Source organism: Sarcophilus harrisii, chromosome 4 (genome assembly GCF_902635505.1).
Source record: "Sarcophilus harrisii chromosome 4, mSarHar1.11, whole genome shotgun sequence".
Lineage (NCBI taxonomy): Eukaryota > Metazoa > Chordata > Mammalia > Dasyuromorphia > Dasyuridae > Sarcophilus > Sarcophilus harrisii.
The window spans coordinates 293,831,030-293,850,204 of record NC_045429.1 but is presented as its reverse complement, the minus strand read 5'-3'; the positions used below and the strand labels follow the sequence as shown (position 1 = coordinate 293,850,204).

At 33.0% G+C, this 19,175-nt stretch overlaps 2 protein-coding genes across 5 annotated transcripts in view; one reads left to right on the top strand and one right to left on the bottom strand.

The window, feature by feature from the left end:
• The window catches only part of WDR45B (WD repeat domain 45B), a 128,099-nt gene that overhangs the window by 108,375 nt on the left and 549 nt on the right, over positions 1-19,175 (top strand). Inside the window, exon 10 of one of the 3 annotated variants that reach the window (XM_023502848.2) lies at positions 17,212-18,411. The exons of 1 other annotated variant lie outside the window; for it this stretch is intronic. In XM_023502848.2, coding sequence (XP_023358616.1) covers positions 17,212-17,276 — 65 coding nt within the window. In that variant the 3' untranslated portion in view covers positions 17,277-18,411. Of the gene's footprint in view, positions 1-17,211; positions 18,412-19,175 lie in introns of those variants that run through there. One more of the 3 variants, XM_031968459.1, reaches the window with a different exon arrangement.
• The window catches only part of FOXK2 (forkhead box K2), a 76,813-nt gene continuing 68,455 nt past the window's right edge, over positions 10,818-19,175 (bottom strand). For both annotated transcript variants that reach the window (XM_023502847.2, XM_031968427.1), the window contains one exon: positions 10,818-11,560. In XM_023502847.2, the coding sequence (XP_023358615.2) occupies positions 11,364-11,560 (197 nt within the window). In that variant the 3' untranslated portion in view covers positions 10,818-11,363. The remainder of the gene's footprint in view (positions 11,561-19,175) is intronic.

Here is a 19,175-nt window from a genome sequence, read left to right as displayed (position 1 = left end):
TGGCTCATTCATTAGCTTCCTGGTGTGCTTTCTGTTAGAGCAGGAAATTAGTCTATATTCTAAGTAGACAGCATGCACTAAGGTTGAAGAAGGATCAAGAAGCTATTTATCAAATATAAATCCTGAAGATTTTCAATTTAACAGAAAGAAGATCTTACTATATTTCCTGCTTTATCCCTTTTTTCCAAGGGAAAATTGGTTTCTATTGGCTGCACTGTAATTGACTTTAAGCAACTTGGTTTTCCAAATTATATAGGCATCAATTCCATATCTTCCCCAAGATAATATAAAAACACTAAAAATTAGCTAGGAGGCATAATAGGTAGAGTACTAGACAAAATCCAAACCCTTTATGGTTGTGGGATCATAATGCAAGTCATGTAACTTTTCTCATCTGAATTATTTTCCTCCAATTTCCCAACATCCCACTGTTTGAAAAGGCAAGAAAAACAAAATATACATGTGGATAGGCAAACAAAAGCAAATTTCCACATGAGCTATATTAGAAAGAAAAAAGGGTGGGGGGAAAGGACAGCAAACAAAAACATAATACTTAGATCTGCAATCTGAGTTTATCAGCTCTCTATGAGAAGATAACGTTTCAATCCTAAAACCTTTGAAACTGGTTCCTATTGGTTTTTATAGTTAGATGAAGTAATCCTTTGGTAGTTTGATTGGTATGGTACTGTTTAAGTAAGTTTATGTACTAGTGTCATTTTTATAATATTGAGTTAGCCTACACATAGGTAATATATTTACAATTATTTTCATATCTTTATTTGCATAGTGTTTTGTAATTGTTCTCATATAATTTTTCATGTCTTGGCAGGTAAGACTGCCAAATATTAAAAAATGCCCTTTATGGGGCAGCTTGGTGGCACAGTGGATAGAGCACCAGCCCTGACATCAGGAGGACCCGAGTTCAAACCTGGGTCTCAGACACTTAACACTTTCTAGCTGTGTGACCCTGGGCAAGTCCCAAGAAAGTCCCTCATAAGTCCCAAGAAATCTTTCATAAAGTGATTGTCCGTAGTCTAAAAGATAGCTAAATGACCATTCTTTTTTAATAATTTATTGGCCTTATTAATAAAATAAACTGTCCAAATAAATAAAACCTAGTCATAGTGCATGCCCTTTGTAACATATTGCTGTTTGGTAATATTCAAAATACATACTTCAGCATTAAGGAAATTGGTCGTTTTTTTTCTTTCTCTGCTTTGATTTCTTAATGTAGGTATGAAAAGGAATTTGTACTCCTTTACCTGTTTTTTTTCAAACAATTTCTGTAGAGTTGGAATTATTTTTTAAATGTTTGGTAGAATTTGCTTATGCCATGAGTTTTTTCCTTTGAAAGTTCATTTATAATTTATTCAGTTCCTTTGTCTAAGATAGGATTATTTAAAACTTCTCTTTCCATTAATCTGGCAATTTGTATTTTTGCAAACATCCATTGCATTTTATTTAAAGTGTCAGTTTTATTAGCATAAAGTTAAGCAAAATAGCTGCTAATAATTTTCTTTTTTTTTTCACAATATTGGTACTATGATTTTATTTTAAAAAACAAATCTCCTAAAGACTTACTATTTTTTTCCTTAAAAAAACCAATGAAATCGGTACTTTATTAATTTAGTGCATTTTTCTTTCAGTATTGCTTATCTCTTCTTTGATTTTCAGGGTATTCAGGGTAAATACTTTGGTATTTAATCTGGGAATTTTTAATTTCTTGGTTTTTGTTTTTTTAACTATATGCTATCCTTTGTTATTGCTAAAAGTGTTGAGATAAAAATTTCTTTAGCTGCATTCCCAAAATTTCGATGTGTTGTCTCATTGCTATTGTTTATGGTCTTTAAGGAAATTATTGATTTTTAACATGGTTCTTTGGCCCATCCATTCTTTAGAATTAATTTTTAATCCATTTTTAAATAATTTTATCAAATTACATTTACAACAAAACTCTAGTCTGTACTGAGTATTTCTACAGCTTTCTATCAAGCTTGTTTTTGATAACGTATCCTTTCGTCATTGTGTAGAAAGAAGTTGATTGTTTCTTACAAAATTGTTTTTCTATATAGTTTTCCTCAATTTGCATGAGTTAATACAATATTTTTTTCTGAAACCTTTCCTTCATTTATTACTATCAATAATATTTCATTATATTCATATACCATAACTTGTTCAACATTTCCCCAATTGAGTTGTGGTATGTGTATGAGTATTTGTACTCATGTGTGTTTTTTTGGGGGGGGAGGGAGGTGGACTTAGCAGTGATATCCCTGGCTGAAAGGATAATGCAGTTTAATGTTTTTTTGAACATAGTTCCAAGTGCCTTCCATTGTCATCAACAATGTATTAAAAAGGGAGGGAGAGAGAAAAAAAAAATTTGGAACTAAAAATCTTAATTTCAGTGTTGAAAACTCTCTTTACATGTAATTTAAAAAAAATACTGTTAAGGAAAAAAAAAAAGAAAAAAAACTACATTAAATTTCCATAAACCCTTAAGTATTTATTTTCCTTTTTTTTTTTTTGTCAACTTAGGCTATCTGATGGGAATGAAGTTGAACCTTAGAGTTGTTGCAATTTGCATTTCTCTAATTGTTGAGTGATTTAGAATATTTTTTATTGATTATCGATAGCTTAGATTTCTTCTGAAAACTGCCGGTTCATATCCTTTGACCATTAATCAATTGGAACATGAAGTTTATTCTTATAAATTTGATCTTAGAAATGAGACTTTATCAAAAAAACATACTTCAAAGATTGCTCCCCTCCCTCCCAATTCCAGCATTTCTAATTTTAACTGCATTAGCTTTGTTTGGCCATTTTTTTTTTTTTTTAGTTAAATACAATGAAAATTGTTTAATTTTAATTGTCCATTCTTTTTTGATTATGTACTCTTATCTGTAGATAAGAGTGCTTCACTGCTTTGCTTTTGTCAGCCTCTACCTACCCATTTCTAGCTTATCTTGGTATGTAGTGAGATGTGTCTATAATTTCTCCCAGACCATTTTCTAGTTTCCCCCAGTTTTTGTGAGGTTTTGTGGCAGTGGTTGAGATCTTTGAATTTATCAAAATGCATCAAAATATAAATGATTCTCTATGATCATTTATTTTAGTGTACTATCTAATCAAGTTGTGACCAACTTCTCTATTTCTTCCCCAGTACTCAACTCTTATGACAATTGCATCTTTTACTTTTGAGGTCAAGTACTACTAGGCCTTTTTCCTCACATCTCTTTTCCTTTCTTGATTTCCTTAATATTCTTGGGTTTTAGTTCCTCTAGGTCATGGCTTTCTCAACTTCTTCCATTCATGACCCCTTTTCATCTGAGAAAGTATGAATATTTAAAATATCTATATAAATCAAACATTTACTAATAGTAAATTTTAACTTTACAATCCTCACATTCAGTTAATGAAACTCCATATGGGATCACAAATCAGTTTAGGAAGTTGGCTGTAGATGAGTTAAGTCTGACTTAAAAGTCAGAAAAGTCTAGATAATACTGTTTTTTTCCTTTGTGTTCACCATGAGATCATGATGAACCCTTCCTTTCTTAAAAGAATTTCTGCTTTATAGATTCTACTTCAGCTTCTAATTTGGTCTGTTTCAAAAGTCTCTTGTTAACATTTGTTTACATGTTGTTGAATTCTGGTTTCTACTCCATTCTATCTGCTTCTATTTTGTGGTTAAGTTTATACAATCAGTTATGATTAGTGTATTTCCCTTCATCCTATTTTTGGTTTATTCTCCTTTATACACTATTCTTTTTGAAAAGTCTTAAATTTTGCTCCTGACCACTGCCTCTCTTCATATACTCCCTTTTTTTCAGCTTCCCTCAGTTTCCCTATTGGGTAAGACAGATTTCTCTAGCCAACTGGGTGTGGTATGTATTTGTATTCTTCCACCTTTGAACTCTTGAGGCATTACTTTGTCATTTCCCCCTCCACTTTAAAAGGTCTTTCTTGTGTGCCTCTTTTATGTGAAATAACACCCCCCCCCCCCCCATTATTCTCTCATCTAACAGTGCATCCTCCTTTCACACCTTTTTTTTTTGGACCATCCCAGTGTATATGACCATACCCATTGTCTGTTATGTAGACCTTTTCTAACTGTCCTAAGAATAATAAATTTGTGATTTTTTTTTTCATAATTACCTTTGTATGCGTATGCTTTTCTTCAGTTTTGTGTTTGAATGGTTAAATTTTCTATTCGGCTTTGCTGAATATAAAGAATATATATATATATAGTATATAAAGAGTATGAGTTCTTAAAAGGAAGTTCTCTATTTCTTTAAATGTCCCTTCCTTGTCCCACCCTCTCACCCCTGCCACATTTTTTCTGGGTTGTAGATTCTTGGTTGTAGTGCTAGTTCATTTGTCTTCCAGAATATATTGTAAGCTACTCCTTTAATATTGAAGCTCCTTACTTTTGTATGATTGTGACTGTGAATAGTCTGTTATCTAAATGGTTTCTTGCAACATTTTTTCTTTGACCTGGGAATTTAGGAACTTAGGCATAACATTTCTAAAACTCCATTTTAAGATCTTTTTCAGAGGATAATTGGTGGTTCTTTCAACTTCTGTTTCACCTTCTGGTATTCAGCTATCAGTGGCAGTTTTCTGTGATAATTTCTTAAAATACATGATGTCTAGGCTCCCTTTTTGATCACAGCTTTCAAGTAATTGAATAACTCTTAAATTATCACTCCTTGTTCTATTTTCTAGGTCAATTGTTTCTCCAATGAGTTTTTTAAGAATTTCTTAATTTTTTTCATTCTTTAGTTTCTTGATGTCTCATGGAATCATTAGAATCACTTGCTCAATTCTAATTTTTACAAAATTATTTTCTTCACTGAGCATTTATACCTTTTCCATTTGGCCAATTCTGCTTTTTAAGGATTTGTTTTTATTTTTAAGTGAATTTTGTGTGTTCCCCCCCCCCCGCCCCCCCCTTTTTTTGGCCGCCTGACAAATTCTGTTTTGTAAGGCGTTATTTTCAGTAATTGTTTTGGTACCTCTTTTATTGATCGTTTTTCACATTTTTTACTCTACCACTTTAATCTCTTAATTTAGGTTCTGGGAAGTCTTACTGGGTTTCTGATTTGCATTTTTTCCCTTTGAAATGTTTGTACTTGTTTTCATGTGTGTTTTAGTCTTCCTTCACCAGTGGCCTTTTATGATCAAGTTCTTTTTTTGTTATTTGTTCATGTTTCCAGCCTATTTCTTCAGTTTCTTTGCAGAATCTGTAAATTTTTCAGTGCTTCCAAAATCATATAATCTGGGGAGAAGTGTGACCCCAGTTCTCTTGCGTCCACTAGTGCTTGTGCTTTTCTCCACCCTGAAACTATAATTGTGTATGAATGATTAATGAAGTATAATCCAGTGTAAGCTTGGGACCCTCTGAAATCTCTTCCTGACCAGATACCTGACCTCCTTATTGACCCTAGGCTGCTCTTAAAGTTGTTTTTATTACCAACATCTTCAAGGATCAGTACTGGTGGTGCTGCTGTTGCAATGGTGCTCTAGGCCAGTCCCCACCGCAAGTATCACAGACTTTTCCTACTAATCTCCTAAATTGTCTAAATCTAGAAAAATGTTTCACCATGACTTTTTTTTCCCTCTTCTACTCCAGAATTTTATTTAATGGATCGTTTTAAAGTTGTTTGGAAGGGAGTGCTGAGAGAATTCTTCACCATCTAGTCTCTGCCTGTAGTTGGTAATATTAACATTTATATTTGTAGTCTTGTCTTAATGAAAGTAAAATGAAAACTTAGAAACTTTTAAAATATTACCTTTGAGAATATCTAAGGTAATCTTTTACTTTTTAGAGGTCATGCAAACTGAGGTGATGGGAGGTAAAATTACTTGTCCAAGATCATAGAATAAGTAGCTGGTTCTGATGCCTAATCTAGTGTTTTACAGTACTGATTCTTAAAAGGAAAAATAAAAGTGGCCACTCTGTAATGGAATGGTTGCATTCATTTTATTAGTTTAACTATTTCACCATTAGTTTTGTTATAATCATCTAAGACTGTACACTTCTTCAAGGCAGAAGCTATGTCTTAAACTTTTTAAGTCTCCCAGCACCTAGCTCAGTGCTATCCACCAATTTTTTTATATACTGAAAATAATAGATAATTTATAGTATGTCCCTTCCCCTGAGAGCAAATATTAAGTGATACCTCTTTTACGCAACTGAAATCTAGTTAAAAGAATACAAGTATTCTGAAGGGGAAGAGATATTTCCTGTACCTACTTAGTAAGAACAACTCAGATCTTTCTTCTTCACTCTTAAGTTTGAACTTTGTGACAGTTATAGTTTCCCTAGATTTCTAGGCCAAGCACTCTGCCATGATTACAGGAATGGTTTTGCTATTGATGTTCATTTTTCCATAGCACAATAATTCTACTACATGAAAAAAAAAATGAGGGGTGTGGAGTAGAGAATATTGTAAGTTTCTCACTTGATCATGAGAACAAAAGGAAGGTGTGGTAAGCTATTTCCCACTTAGTATTTTTGATTAGGGATCACTAGTGACCTATGTTATGGTATACTTTATTGCTGTTAATATAAACATTGATTTAGCTAGGAGTGCATCATATGATAAAAGTAATAAATAACATTGAGCTTAGGCTACTGTTAAATAAAATTTGTAATCACTAGATAACTTAGAAAAACCTTGAACTGAATTGAAACAAGGGTTCCTTTCTTATCCCTATGCTTGACATTAATTCATATTCATAAATAGTGCATACAAGTCTTTCCCCTCCTTCCAACCTCAATATCCTTTTAGGCACTCTTTTTTTTCATATGAAATCGTTAGGATTATTACACATCATTTCCCAGGCAATATTATACATGTGAGAGTCCTTGGATAAAAATCTAAAAAATTATTTTGCCACAGCCACCCATGAAAACCAAGTTGAATAGGTTGTGATATGCATCAGCAAAAGGAATAAGTACTTACCCTGACAAATTATAGATTTGTAACCATATTAATGATTTTTCCTGAAGCTTTTTTCCTTAACTGCTTTGCAATCCAACTTGCATAGTCTTTTATCACCACATAAGGTCACAGACTGTACTATTAAGTCAAGGACATAATAATAAGGTCAGACTGTTGACCCCAACCTCTCTTTTGCCAAGAAAAAAAAAAGACAAAGCACTTTTGGACACAAATATGCTTGGAAGATCTGACATTAAACTGACACTAAAATACTAGGATCAACATAGGGCTAAGTATTTGGACAATGATATTGGAGACCAAAAAGCTTCAGTACAAAATCTTATCCTTATACAGTACTGAATTAATAACTTCATCTGTTCAAAAAAAAATTTAATTCATCCTGACAAGGCAGCCAAGGATAGTTGGTCACCACCTTAGCTTACTTATTATGCATTATAGATCTGAACCACTTTAGGAATACTGAAGTTCACTTCTGAAAACGAGTGCATATATAGAAAACGTTTTTTGAGTATAAATTGGCTTTCATAAAGTTCTTTAAACTGTTTAGTTGGTGCTAATTAAAATCCTGATAACCTTAGAAAGATTCCATCTCAGCGTAAAAGACTTAGTTAAAACGATGAGGATTTATATAGAATCAGTAAGTATAAAACAAGTGCTTCCCAATTCTAATTCCCCATCTTTTTCAACTACCTTCTGGACTGAGTATTTTTTTTTTTTTTTTGGGGGGGGGGGAGGCTGATAGATAGCACAGCATCTACCACACTTAGTACTTTTTTCTTCCCTGCTGCTCCACCTTCTCCAACTATAGTATTCAGAAATCAGTACAAAACTCAAGAGTGTTCTTCCCTCTAAACAGGGTTATTAATCTTTATCCTCTCTGTTCACCAAAACTGCATTAATAATCCATGTAAGATTAAAATAGCAAAATATGCCATCTGCTGCCCTGTAATTCAATTCCCAACTGCTTAGCCAGTAGCTAAGTACATACTGTATTCTGTCACATTACAATCATAACAACCATATTAATAGGGAATTAAATTTCTTAGCCTATTTGCCTTCAAAAATTACAGGCTCAGAATTATGTTTAAATGAAATTTATAAATATTGAGGTAGCTCAGAACCTTGCTAGGTAACAGGATAGAGTAATCCTGAGATCCAACATGATATAGTGGATAAATTACATTTGGCTAATTGAAAATTGACTACAACATATTTGGTAAAATTAATAATATGCTTTAGTGGCACAAATAATGGCATCTCCTGAAATGTGAGGTTGCATTTTGTGGGACTAGAAGATGAGATAAAATATTTTGAGAGTCTCTTTCAAGGATTATTTGGTATAAGTTATCTAGAAGAAACAAGTATTAAACCTCGACTATTATACAATCCAATTTAATAGATTAACATAGTGAACAGAATTGAAAATGGGATATAGTGGCTGCTTGCTAACCTATGGTTTTGTTCTACTTTGTCTTACAAAGCTAATCATTTAAACACAAGATTGAGGGATTGGGGAATCCCCACATTTGAAAAATGACCTGTTTGGTTCCATATTTAGAACTTTAAAAAAATATATCTCTCCCCTCTCTTCCCTCCCCCCCCCCCCCCCCCCACCCCTTTTTCTGGTATAGAAATTCCAAAATCCTTTAAAGTATACCCTACAAGAATCATTCTAGTCACATAGCAATTCTGCACTTTAGGTTTAGGCATAGCTGTGAGGGTGATGGATAAATTCAAAGATGCATAAACCCAGCCCATGGTTCTCTACTAGGAAGCTGTAGTTTTAGATGATTTGCATAGCTGCAAATCTCAGTGTATGTTCTAGAAATATATTTCCAGTATCATATAGATTTCAAGTGATTAAAGTCTTTCCAAAATGCTACTGCCCAGTTGTTACCCTAAACAAGTTGATTCTTTCAAATTTATCTTCCTAGATATTCCAAATTCTGGTGTTTTCCATCTGCCTTCATTTTTGGTATGATTAAATAGGTATTTGGTTCTACCAGTGCTGAAGTTCAATGCTATGGGTACTACTAACCCTTTTCCCACAATAACATTCTAATGTGGTTGGGTTTTACACATGGATTCAGCTATGGAAATCTATATTCAGATGACTATTCTTCAAACTGTAGACCTTTTAGTGAAAGAAGATAAATAAGAAACGAACCAACATAGCATAGTATTCCACAAAGAACTTTGATACTTCTATACTATACAAACTTCTATACTACACAAAAGTATAGAAACAAATCTTAAACCCAATATTTTTTCTGGCTTTTAGTTAACATATTTTTCTGCTTGTTACACAAAAAGGCCTCATTCGTATGTTGGATTTCATTTTTATTATTATTATTTAAATGGCTGAGTTATAAATTCAGCTAGTATTCAGTAACTTTTCATAATTTTTAATATGTATGTCTCCAGTAACATTGTGACAGCCCCATATTGTGGATTGACACGATACTTAGTACAGATTTATCATATTTGGTCTTCAGGTAAATAAACTGCCTAAATATACCATTCTGAGCCGTTCCATTAGGAAAATACAGGGTTTTTTCTCCCCTTTTAAAAAAAAGGTAATTAAATATTGAAGTAACTATATTTAAATAGATATGATGATTACAGAAATAACTCAAAAATTCAAAATTAAGGCCAAAGTCTCATCTTCTGCTCCCACAATAATCAACTCTTAAGACACCAAATGCCAAGAGATCCGTGAACTTTTCCTTTTGGAAGGCATGTGGGCTGAGGTATGATAATTCATCCTTCTTTATCACTCACTAATCTTTTCTTCCTTTACCCAAATAATCAAATCTTTTAGAAAGTTTCCTTTGTTAGGAAGTTTCAGCCTTAGTTTTGAATTCAAAATGATAGATTGGAATCTCCTGCTGCAAATTAGAGAATTGGCAATAGTTTTAATGCTCAAATATAGAACACGTTTTTAAAAAAAAAAAATATATATATATATATACACACACACACACACACACACACACACACACATATATATATATATATACACACATATATATGTATATATATATATATATTTATATAAAAAGAATCCTTTTATTATAAGGTAGCATCTGCTCAAAAATCACAGCAGCTACTTTAATGGAGATACCAAATAAAAGGGCATAGGACATTTGGTAATTAAGGATAATTAAAATATTAACAGTTTTACTGACATATGTATGGGTCAGATTAATTCCTTCTAATGCTGAATATTTAAGCTTAAAAATATTGGAATATAGCTCTGAGAAAATCTTTTCTTTAAAAGAACCTGTGATAAAAGATTGTATCTTTTTTTCTAAATGAAGTGGAGTAGTTCTGTTATTTTAAACATAAACAGATATTAAGTGAGACTTATTTTACTTAGATTGGAAAAATATGCTAGGGACAATCAAAGTCAACACAAAGTAACAAACAGCCAAAGGTAGCCAAAAAAAAAAAAAAAAAAAAAAAAAGGTTAAGTGCAGCTCTGGTCAAAATCATAGCAGTTCTTTACATCAGTTAATGGCTCACTTACACTGGAATTTCTAATCTGTTACATGCAAGCCCAAAGAAGCATTTTGATCGAACAATACATTTTGGTAAAATTAGATTAAATTTATCAGGCAACTGATAAAATATATAAAATTTGCAGATTTATAAAGTAGCTTCATCTGAACATTAACAGGACAGATATAAGGAAATCATTCCATCAATTAAAAAAAAAAAATCTTTGTGTTGCATGTCTTTTATAACAAAACTAAATTTCACATGAAAAGCATTGTGATTCCAAAGATTCCACAGTTTAAATGGAGTGATTTGAAATGCCAAAAGACCCTATTATTTTTCAAAGAAATGAAAGCACACTTCAAAAATTCCACGTGAACAAAATACTGCATATCTATCAACAACTGCACTGGCTAGGTCATTATGAAAGGCTAGCTGCCAAGATGGAGGAAATGGCTCTTTGCCTCTGTTCCCTTTAAGGATTATACAATCATTTAAAACAGTTTACACTAAGCGCTTATCATGCTGTCGTTATGCTGAGATACTCAGTCCTTAAAATAATCAAGTGTTTTGTTTTTTATTATTTAAGTTTAAAAGCTGTAGCTCTCCCCAACTCTGCAGCAACAGAGATCATTTAGTAGAGAGGGTATGTCACAGACTTTAGAAGATGTTTGAGTTTTTTAGTTTGATTTTTGTTTTTAAATTACTGAGTTTTAAGGCCACCTGTGTTTTCATTTTTGTTTTTCAGTGCTGAATATTGAAGTCTGTTCACAGGGCCCATATATCCACTGAGTGAGAACGTGTCCCAACATTTTAGATATTAACTTAAATGTCTCCTTTTGGCACCACAGAGTTGATTTAAAAACTTTTTTTAAATATGAAAAGAAATCAAAGTTTTTAGTTTTGAATGCTTTTTTCCCTCACTGCTGAAGATGGTGTGTCCACATTCACAGCGATGACTATACTTTCACCATCTTCTGTTTTGATACGTTTCAGTTCTGGCTGCTCAGATTGGTCACCATTCTGACGTTTGGTTGGCAGTGATGCTGATGCTGATGCATGGGTTGCCAATATATGTAAAGGATTTGCAGCAGCTGTAGAGAGATTAAGGAATTAGAATAATCATATATTGCTAAATAACCAATTCTTTTTTATCACTTGCCTAGTTAGGGAAACCAGTACATATAAGGTCATTACCTGACAGAATATTTCAAATGAAAGGCCAGAAATATGACCCTTAACCTGGGTCATATAAAACACTATCCCAATAAATATTTTCTCAGAAAGTGAAATCCTGTGCCAGAGATAGGATTTGGCAGTTGTTTGGATACACAGGAATTAAGGATGGCACCAAGAAAACCTGGGTAAGAGTTTAAGTTTTTTATTCAACCACTTTCAAATAGCTGCCAAATTGATCTTCATAAAGTGTAGGTGCATGTTATATCCTACTCTATAATTTCCAGTGTCTCTTTGAGTTCCACACATGCCCCCATTCTACCTTTCTACTCTAATTACATATTCCCACCATACACTATAGCCAAACTGGTTTTGCTGTTATTCACATATATCACAAATATAGTTCTCATCAAAAAGACAAATGAAATGGTTGTAACAAAATATGTTATTGATATTCATATAATGCACTTTATTAATGTCATGATAGCTTTGTATAAGCTATCTCTCATCCCTGGAATATCTCTCATCCCTTCCTCATCTCTGCTTTTTGGAGTTCTGATTTCAATCCTGGAATTCAAAATTCAGTTCAAGCACTACTTTCTGCATTTGATTTTTTTCTGGCATTATCAAGTGTAATTGGGATATCCCTGTTAGTTATTTGATTACTGTTTTGTATATATTTATATATGCACAGATTCCCCTTATTAAAATGTAATCTTGAAAAGTTTTTTATCCCTAGAATCCAGCATGTCTGCCATATAGTAATAGATTAATAAATATGTATTGATGGGGGCACACAAATGATATTCCTATAAAGGAGACTGAGAATAAGAGAACCAGAAAAGAACAGCATCATGAAAAACCAGAAAGATATAAGAAAATTTAGGAAGATAAGACAGTCATTTGTAGTAAATGTAATAAAACAGGCAATGTGAAACACTGAGGATACAAAGATGAAAAATGACAATGTCCTTGTTCTTAAAAGAACTTTCATTCTAGATGGAAAAATAAAATAAATACATTCTAGGTGTAAATCTTATGATCATTCCATTTCTAACACCAGAAGAATTTATATCTGTATATAAGGGTACCCACAAGATATCCTTACCCCAAACACATACGTGTTTTTAATAATTATTATTATAATTATGTTATAATTATAATGAGAAAACTATTATAATATTATAAATATAATAGCAATGAGAAAACTTGTCTTTAGTAGCTTGTTTTTACACAGTAGTTTTCACTTAAATAAAATGTTTTACATTTTAATTTTCTTTTGGGCCCATCTGATCCTAAAATAGTTCTGCCACTATGGTTCAGAGGGATTTAATGATATGTTCAATGTCACAAAATCCCTTTGACCCCAAATTCAGGGTTCTTTTCATTATACTTCTTTTCATTGTTGCCATCCATACTAAAATGAAGGGAAGGTATTATTTGCTTTCCCTTGATAAAAAATTGTTGAGGTTGAACTTCAAAACTGGACTAAGATGGTTCAGTAATAAAGCATAGGATTGTTTTGTTTATAGTGGATTTCCCTTCCACTTCCTGTGTGTGATGAAAAAGTCAAACTTTACCAAGATGATACTTTTGTTGCATATGCAAATCCTAGTTTGTGGCTCAATAGACAGCTTAGTTCTTAGTATTATATATTGTATTATATGGATCCATGGCTTACAATAAGAAAGCTCCTCTTTCTGAGGCTCACAATTTTTCACTGGCAGGCAGCATTTCTGCAGTACAATCTAACCAGATGAAAATGTAATTGGCAAATAATTAATTAGGCAAGTAAAAATATAATAGTAATAATGTTACTATGTGGTTTTCAAAATCAACATGCAGCCTTTTGTCTCCACTTCTGACATCATTTTTACATTCACCCAAAAAGTAAGGAATGAACAAAATGCTTGGAATTACTCCCACTGCTGTTGGAACCTTTACAAAGTGTTAAGCCATTGGAGTTGATTTGATCTTAGAAGAAGATATTTTGGGCCAGAACTTGAAACTAGGTACTAAGTGGAACTGATAGAACAATGCTTGTGTTCACACCTTTAGAGAGCTCATAAGTATCTAAGTACTCAATGGAGTTCACATGTCTGGGAGAATTCAGGGCTGGCTTAGTCTGAATTCACATCGGTGATGTGGAGAGATCCAGAAAGTGGTGACTGGAAGGGACCAGATAGGTTAACTGCTTGGGGAAGAGGATTTGCTTGTATCTCTACAGGAGGAGAAGGAATCAGATGGGTGCCAACAAGCCGTATTCGCCTTGTCCATCAGAGAGAAACAGAAAAAGAGAAAAACCTCTAAACAAAGGAGAGGATTCAAGAAACATCTGATACTGAAAGAACATGGCTGATAATGAGACTGTTAAAATAACTTTAAAATCTATTATTGGATTCTTGGAACATTAATGGACAATGGATTTCTTTGGGACTATTTCTAGGACTTATGGACAATTGTACAAATTCTCATGTTGATTCATGTTATTTGTTACATTGCTACTAGACTGCGTTATACAATGGGTTCCTTTTGGACTATTTTTAGGACTTATGGACATGTATAATGTTGTATATGAAAAATTGTTTACCTCAAAGCTTACAGGAATCATTGGATTCCTGGTACCTGAACTAATGGACAATGTGTAAATGTGTAAATTCTCATGTTAATTCATGTTGTTTGTTACATTACTACTAAATCAAAAGAAAAGGGGGGGAGATGTGAATTCAGACTAAGCCAGCCCTGAATTCTCCCAAACATGTGAATTCCATTGAGTACTTAGATACTTATGAGCTCTCTAAAGGTGTGAACACAAGCATTGTTCTATCAGTTCCACTTAGTACCTAGTTTCAAGTTCTGGCCCAAAATATCTTCTTCTAAGATCAAATCAACTCCAATGGCTTAACACTTTGTAAAGATTCCAACACACTGCTATACTGACTACTAATAATATAGTTTTTTTTGCATAGTTTACTATGCAAAATAACAACTCTAATGCTTCCTTGGGACATTGCTCATTTTATATCACTTACATTCTTTGCTGATTCCCCCTCTCCACATTGCCCCCAAGATATCTTGAGTATAGCCCTAACCCTATTGTAAATATTGTATTGTATATAAATATTATACAATATTATATTGTAAATATTGTATTGTATATAAATATTATACAAGCCTATTGTAAATATTATTGTATATGAAAGCAATATGATTAGATGAGAGATCAAAACAAATTAGATGACAAAAAAATCATTATCATGATAAAGGAATAAATAATTATTCCATTGATTTACTAAAATCAGATAACCTGAGGATACAGGGAAAAAAGGAGGTGGCATAATATCTGAAGAGGAATACAGACCTATGAGAAACTAGGAGAGCCCACAGGTTAACCTGTATTAAGATCAGTGGAGATAGGGCCACATAAAACCAAGCATTGAATTCCCCAAGCCCCACACCTAATTCTCTGAGCATTTGTACTTTAGTGCTTCGTCTATCTCTTTGAATTTTCTGACATTGATCAGGTTGCTTAATTCAAAATTCCTGTGTTACTACTGATCTAGCAGGTTTTGACTTACTGGCATAGCCTCTGAAAACCTATGATTAGTTCTATAACACAAGAGTAGGACTAAGTTATAGAAAAATTAATTACCTACTTTCTTGAATTTTTTCTTTGTTTCATTCAAACTAGTTCTGCTTGTCAGAATTTGAAACATAGTAGACAATTAATACTTGTAGAATAAAATCTCTGATGTCATAGTAAGTGGATCATCATTAAAATATATCTTAAATATAATGGATAACATCAGAATGTTAAGATTAAAATTTGCAGAGTTATACATTGCAACAAGGGATAAACCAATAAGCAGTATCTTCTCTACACTATTTTTGTAAAACCTTCTAAGAGCATTTGACATCATACAATCACTAGGGCCTAGAATTCATTAAATAAATCTGATTGTCCCATGGAGGTTAGCAACATCAATCTTCTCTGGAGTGACATGGTGATTACTGAATCAGAGTGTCTCTGAATTGTGTTGCCATCAAGGAAGAAAAGAGGCTTTAAGTGATTCAAAAACAAATTGACTAAAATCTGTTTTGATTACCAAGCTATAGGACCAAGTACTGATTAATGTAATAGTATGATTAAAAATAGAGATAAGATATAGTTATGAATACATGTAAAGTGAAGGCCACCTGAGTTCAAAGATGTTGTCAAAAATGCTGGAAGATGATTAAATGACAAGCTTAAGCCTTTCTAGTGTTAAAATTTGAAGTAATAGAATAAATCGATAGAAATGTCCAACAATTTAGAAGAAAAGAAAAAAAAAATCAGGACATGTTTGAGGGGAGAAATTGTCCCAAACAGTGACTTGGAAGGAAGGAAAAAATATGGTAAGATAAGGCTACAGAGTTATGGTGGGACCAAATTGTGTAGAGCCTAAATACAGAATACAACAAGAAATTCAAATTTTACTTAGAAGAAAAAGAGGCCTAGAAATTAGGGGAGGGTATGGCCATGTCACTGTAAGAGAATAATTTGATAAGTGTTGTTAAGGATGCAAATAGGAACAGAATATTGATAGGTAGTTATTGCAATAAGCTTGGCAAGCCTTTATTAGGATGGGGACAGTTAAAAGAGGAAAAGATAGAATTAGTAATTGAGAAGGCTGATTTGATGTGACTTGGTGATTAAGTGGACAAGAAAGGTGGAGAGAGAAGTCTCCAAGACACTAAAATTTTAAATATAGGCACTAAATAAATAGGATGGTGTCAAAACAGTAAAGTCAGAAGAAGAGAAGATATTGGGAGGAAAAGAAATTTGGTTTTGGCTAATATCCAATTTTAATTAATTTACATAAGGGTATGTCCTCTTTTTCTCTACCATGATAAAAAAATGGCTTTACAATTGCTGATAGCTGAAAATGTTGTTTCTTAGTATAAATGTTTCTTATGAAAAAAGGAAATCAAAAGTTACTGAAAAGAAATAGTTAATTCAGAGAGGAAAATAACCCAGAAGTTAAATATGATATATTAACATTACTCTCGCATGGAGGGAATAAGTCTCTTCCCCAATATCTAGAATAATTTAAAACTTGAACTTATATATATACAAAAGAAGTTTTGTTTATTAGGTTGCTCTCCTTGTTTATATCTTAAAGTTTTGTGTCAACAAGTTGCAGACTACTGGCAATGGTAAGGATAACCTGGCCTGCCTTGTGTAAGACAGAATTAGAGTTGTTGATGTAGTGACAATTCAACGTAGGGGACAGGATTGATAAATCAGTAGACTGGTGGCCTTGGCATTTGGTAAAATCAGATAGTTCTAAGTCCTGCCTCTGACTTATACTAACAGGGCAATCCTAGAAAAGTCATTAACCTTTCTAGGCACCTAAGACAAAAATTTCTGATTGGAATTTTGCTAATTAGAGGACCTTTATTACCATTAGTTCCCAACTCTGATAAAATATAGTTCTTATCCTAAAGACAAATGGAATAGTTATAACAAAATGTGTTATTCATATAATGTACTCTATTAATGTCATGACTATTTTCATTTTTAATATAGAATATGGGAGGCATTCACAAGGTGGCAGCACAGCACTAGAAAAAAAGCCACCCAGAAGAATCTAAAAGACCTGGGTTCAAGTCTTCCCTCTGACAGACACTGGCATATATGATCCTGGGCAAGTTACTTAAGTTTTCTGTAGGACAGTTCCCCATGTGCCTTGGTGTAAGAGGACTTGCCAATCCCCTGCCAGCCTTGGACATTACGGGGCAGAGCTCAGGTAAACTGAGGATAGCCTTGTAAGGGTGAACAAGATGGCGTTAGGAGGAAGAGGTCCCACCTGAAGAAGCAACTTGGCTGTTCCCAGGAGAGGCGTGCTGAAGAACAATGACCATATCCCTATTAGAAAAGGAATGCATATCTACATGTAGGTTCCTATAGAGAATCATGTATCTACTATAGGTTAAGATGTGCTTACATATGATATAGGAACTAGAAACAGCACTGAGGAGATAAAAGGACTTGCAGTCTTTGTAATAAATCAGAGTCTCACCACCCTGGCTCTTTCCAGTCTTCGCTATTCAAGTGGATTATGGTCTTTTATGAATTAATCTACATGAAAAGGTTTCTAAGGCAAAGGACTTTTTGTTGGGTTCTTTGGCCTTGGAGAGGAAAGAACTCTGGGAGGGATATACTTCATGGCACCCATGACAAGCACCCAAATATTTGTTGGTTAAATAAATAGTGGTCAGAAACTCAAGAAAAAAGTTGAGGAGCAGCAGATTAGGAAGTCATGTAAGGGGAAGCAAGCAAATTTATTATGGTTTCATTTCTCTTATAGTTCCTGGCTTGAGATTTCTCTCTTTAACTTCTTTTTATCATTTTCATCTATTACTTTCTTGAATAAGTTTGTGCTTCAGTTCATAAATGTTTTTTATTTCCCTACCTATTGTTAACAATTTTATAGTACACAAACAGGTCTTATAAATAGCTCATTGGATGGTTGCTGGCAAGTACAATACCTTTTTCAGTCTATTAATGTTGCTTTACAGGGTAAAGCAGGTAAATTCAGGTAAAGAGATCATTCAGGTTGGAGATCAAGAAGTAGCCCCAAAATGGGGCATGATCCAAAGAATCAAGAGATATAGTATAAAGTTGTTAAAAGGTTTGACTTCTAAAGATATACAGACCAAATCAAGAAATCTAAGTGTTAAATAGCTTTTTATTTTCAAAATATATGCAGATAGTTTTTAACATTCACCTTTGCAAAACCTTGTGTTCGAATTTTTTCTCCTTCCCTTCCCTCTATTCCCTCCTTTAGACAGCAAATAAGCCAATATATGAATGATTAGTATTTTCATTACGTCAAACTATCAGTCTGAGGTTTGTCTCATGTTGTTTTGTATTCTATTAAGCTTATCTTCTCCTTTTTTGTCCCATCCCCTCTAAAGTCTAATACAGTGTTATGAACACAATATTAAATAAACTTAAACACAGTACTAAATTAAATTTATTGAATATTGTGTTTAATTTATTTGCGTACCCTGGAAACAGTGTGTTTTGTATTTTGTCCACAAAATTTCATCTAGAATACACAAGACTTGTAGGAAATACTTTACATGGGATAAATACAGCCATCTTTTGGGTAAATTACTGTTCAATACTCCTGCCATTAATACTGCTGCTTTACAGATCAAATTAATTCAGGAAGTATAGATATTTTTCAGAAATTATATTTTGTCTTGAAAGCTGGAATACATATTTTTAAAAAATGGGTAATATTTTTATTAATCAAAAATATTAGAACTTCTCATGGGATATAATTCTGAACAAAACCACAATAAGGCCAAATCACAAAAACCTTTTCCATGGTATGAAAAATGTAAATATTTTCTTAGAAGAACAATTTAAGTACAAGAATTGAGACTCAAAATTCATGATTCCTAGAAAGCAATTTTCCTTAATACTTTTCATCAAGCCCTTCTCCCTGCCCTCCCTTCCCACCACATATTTAGAGCTGATTT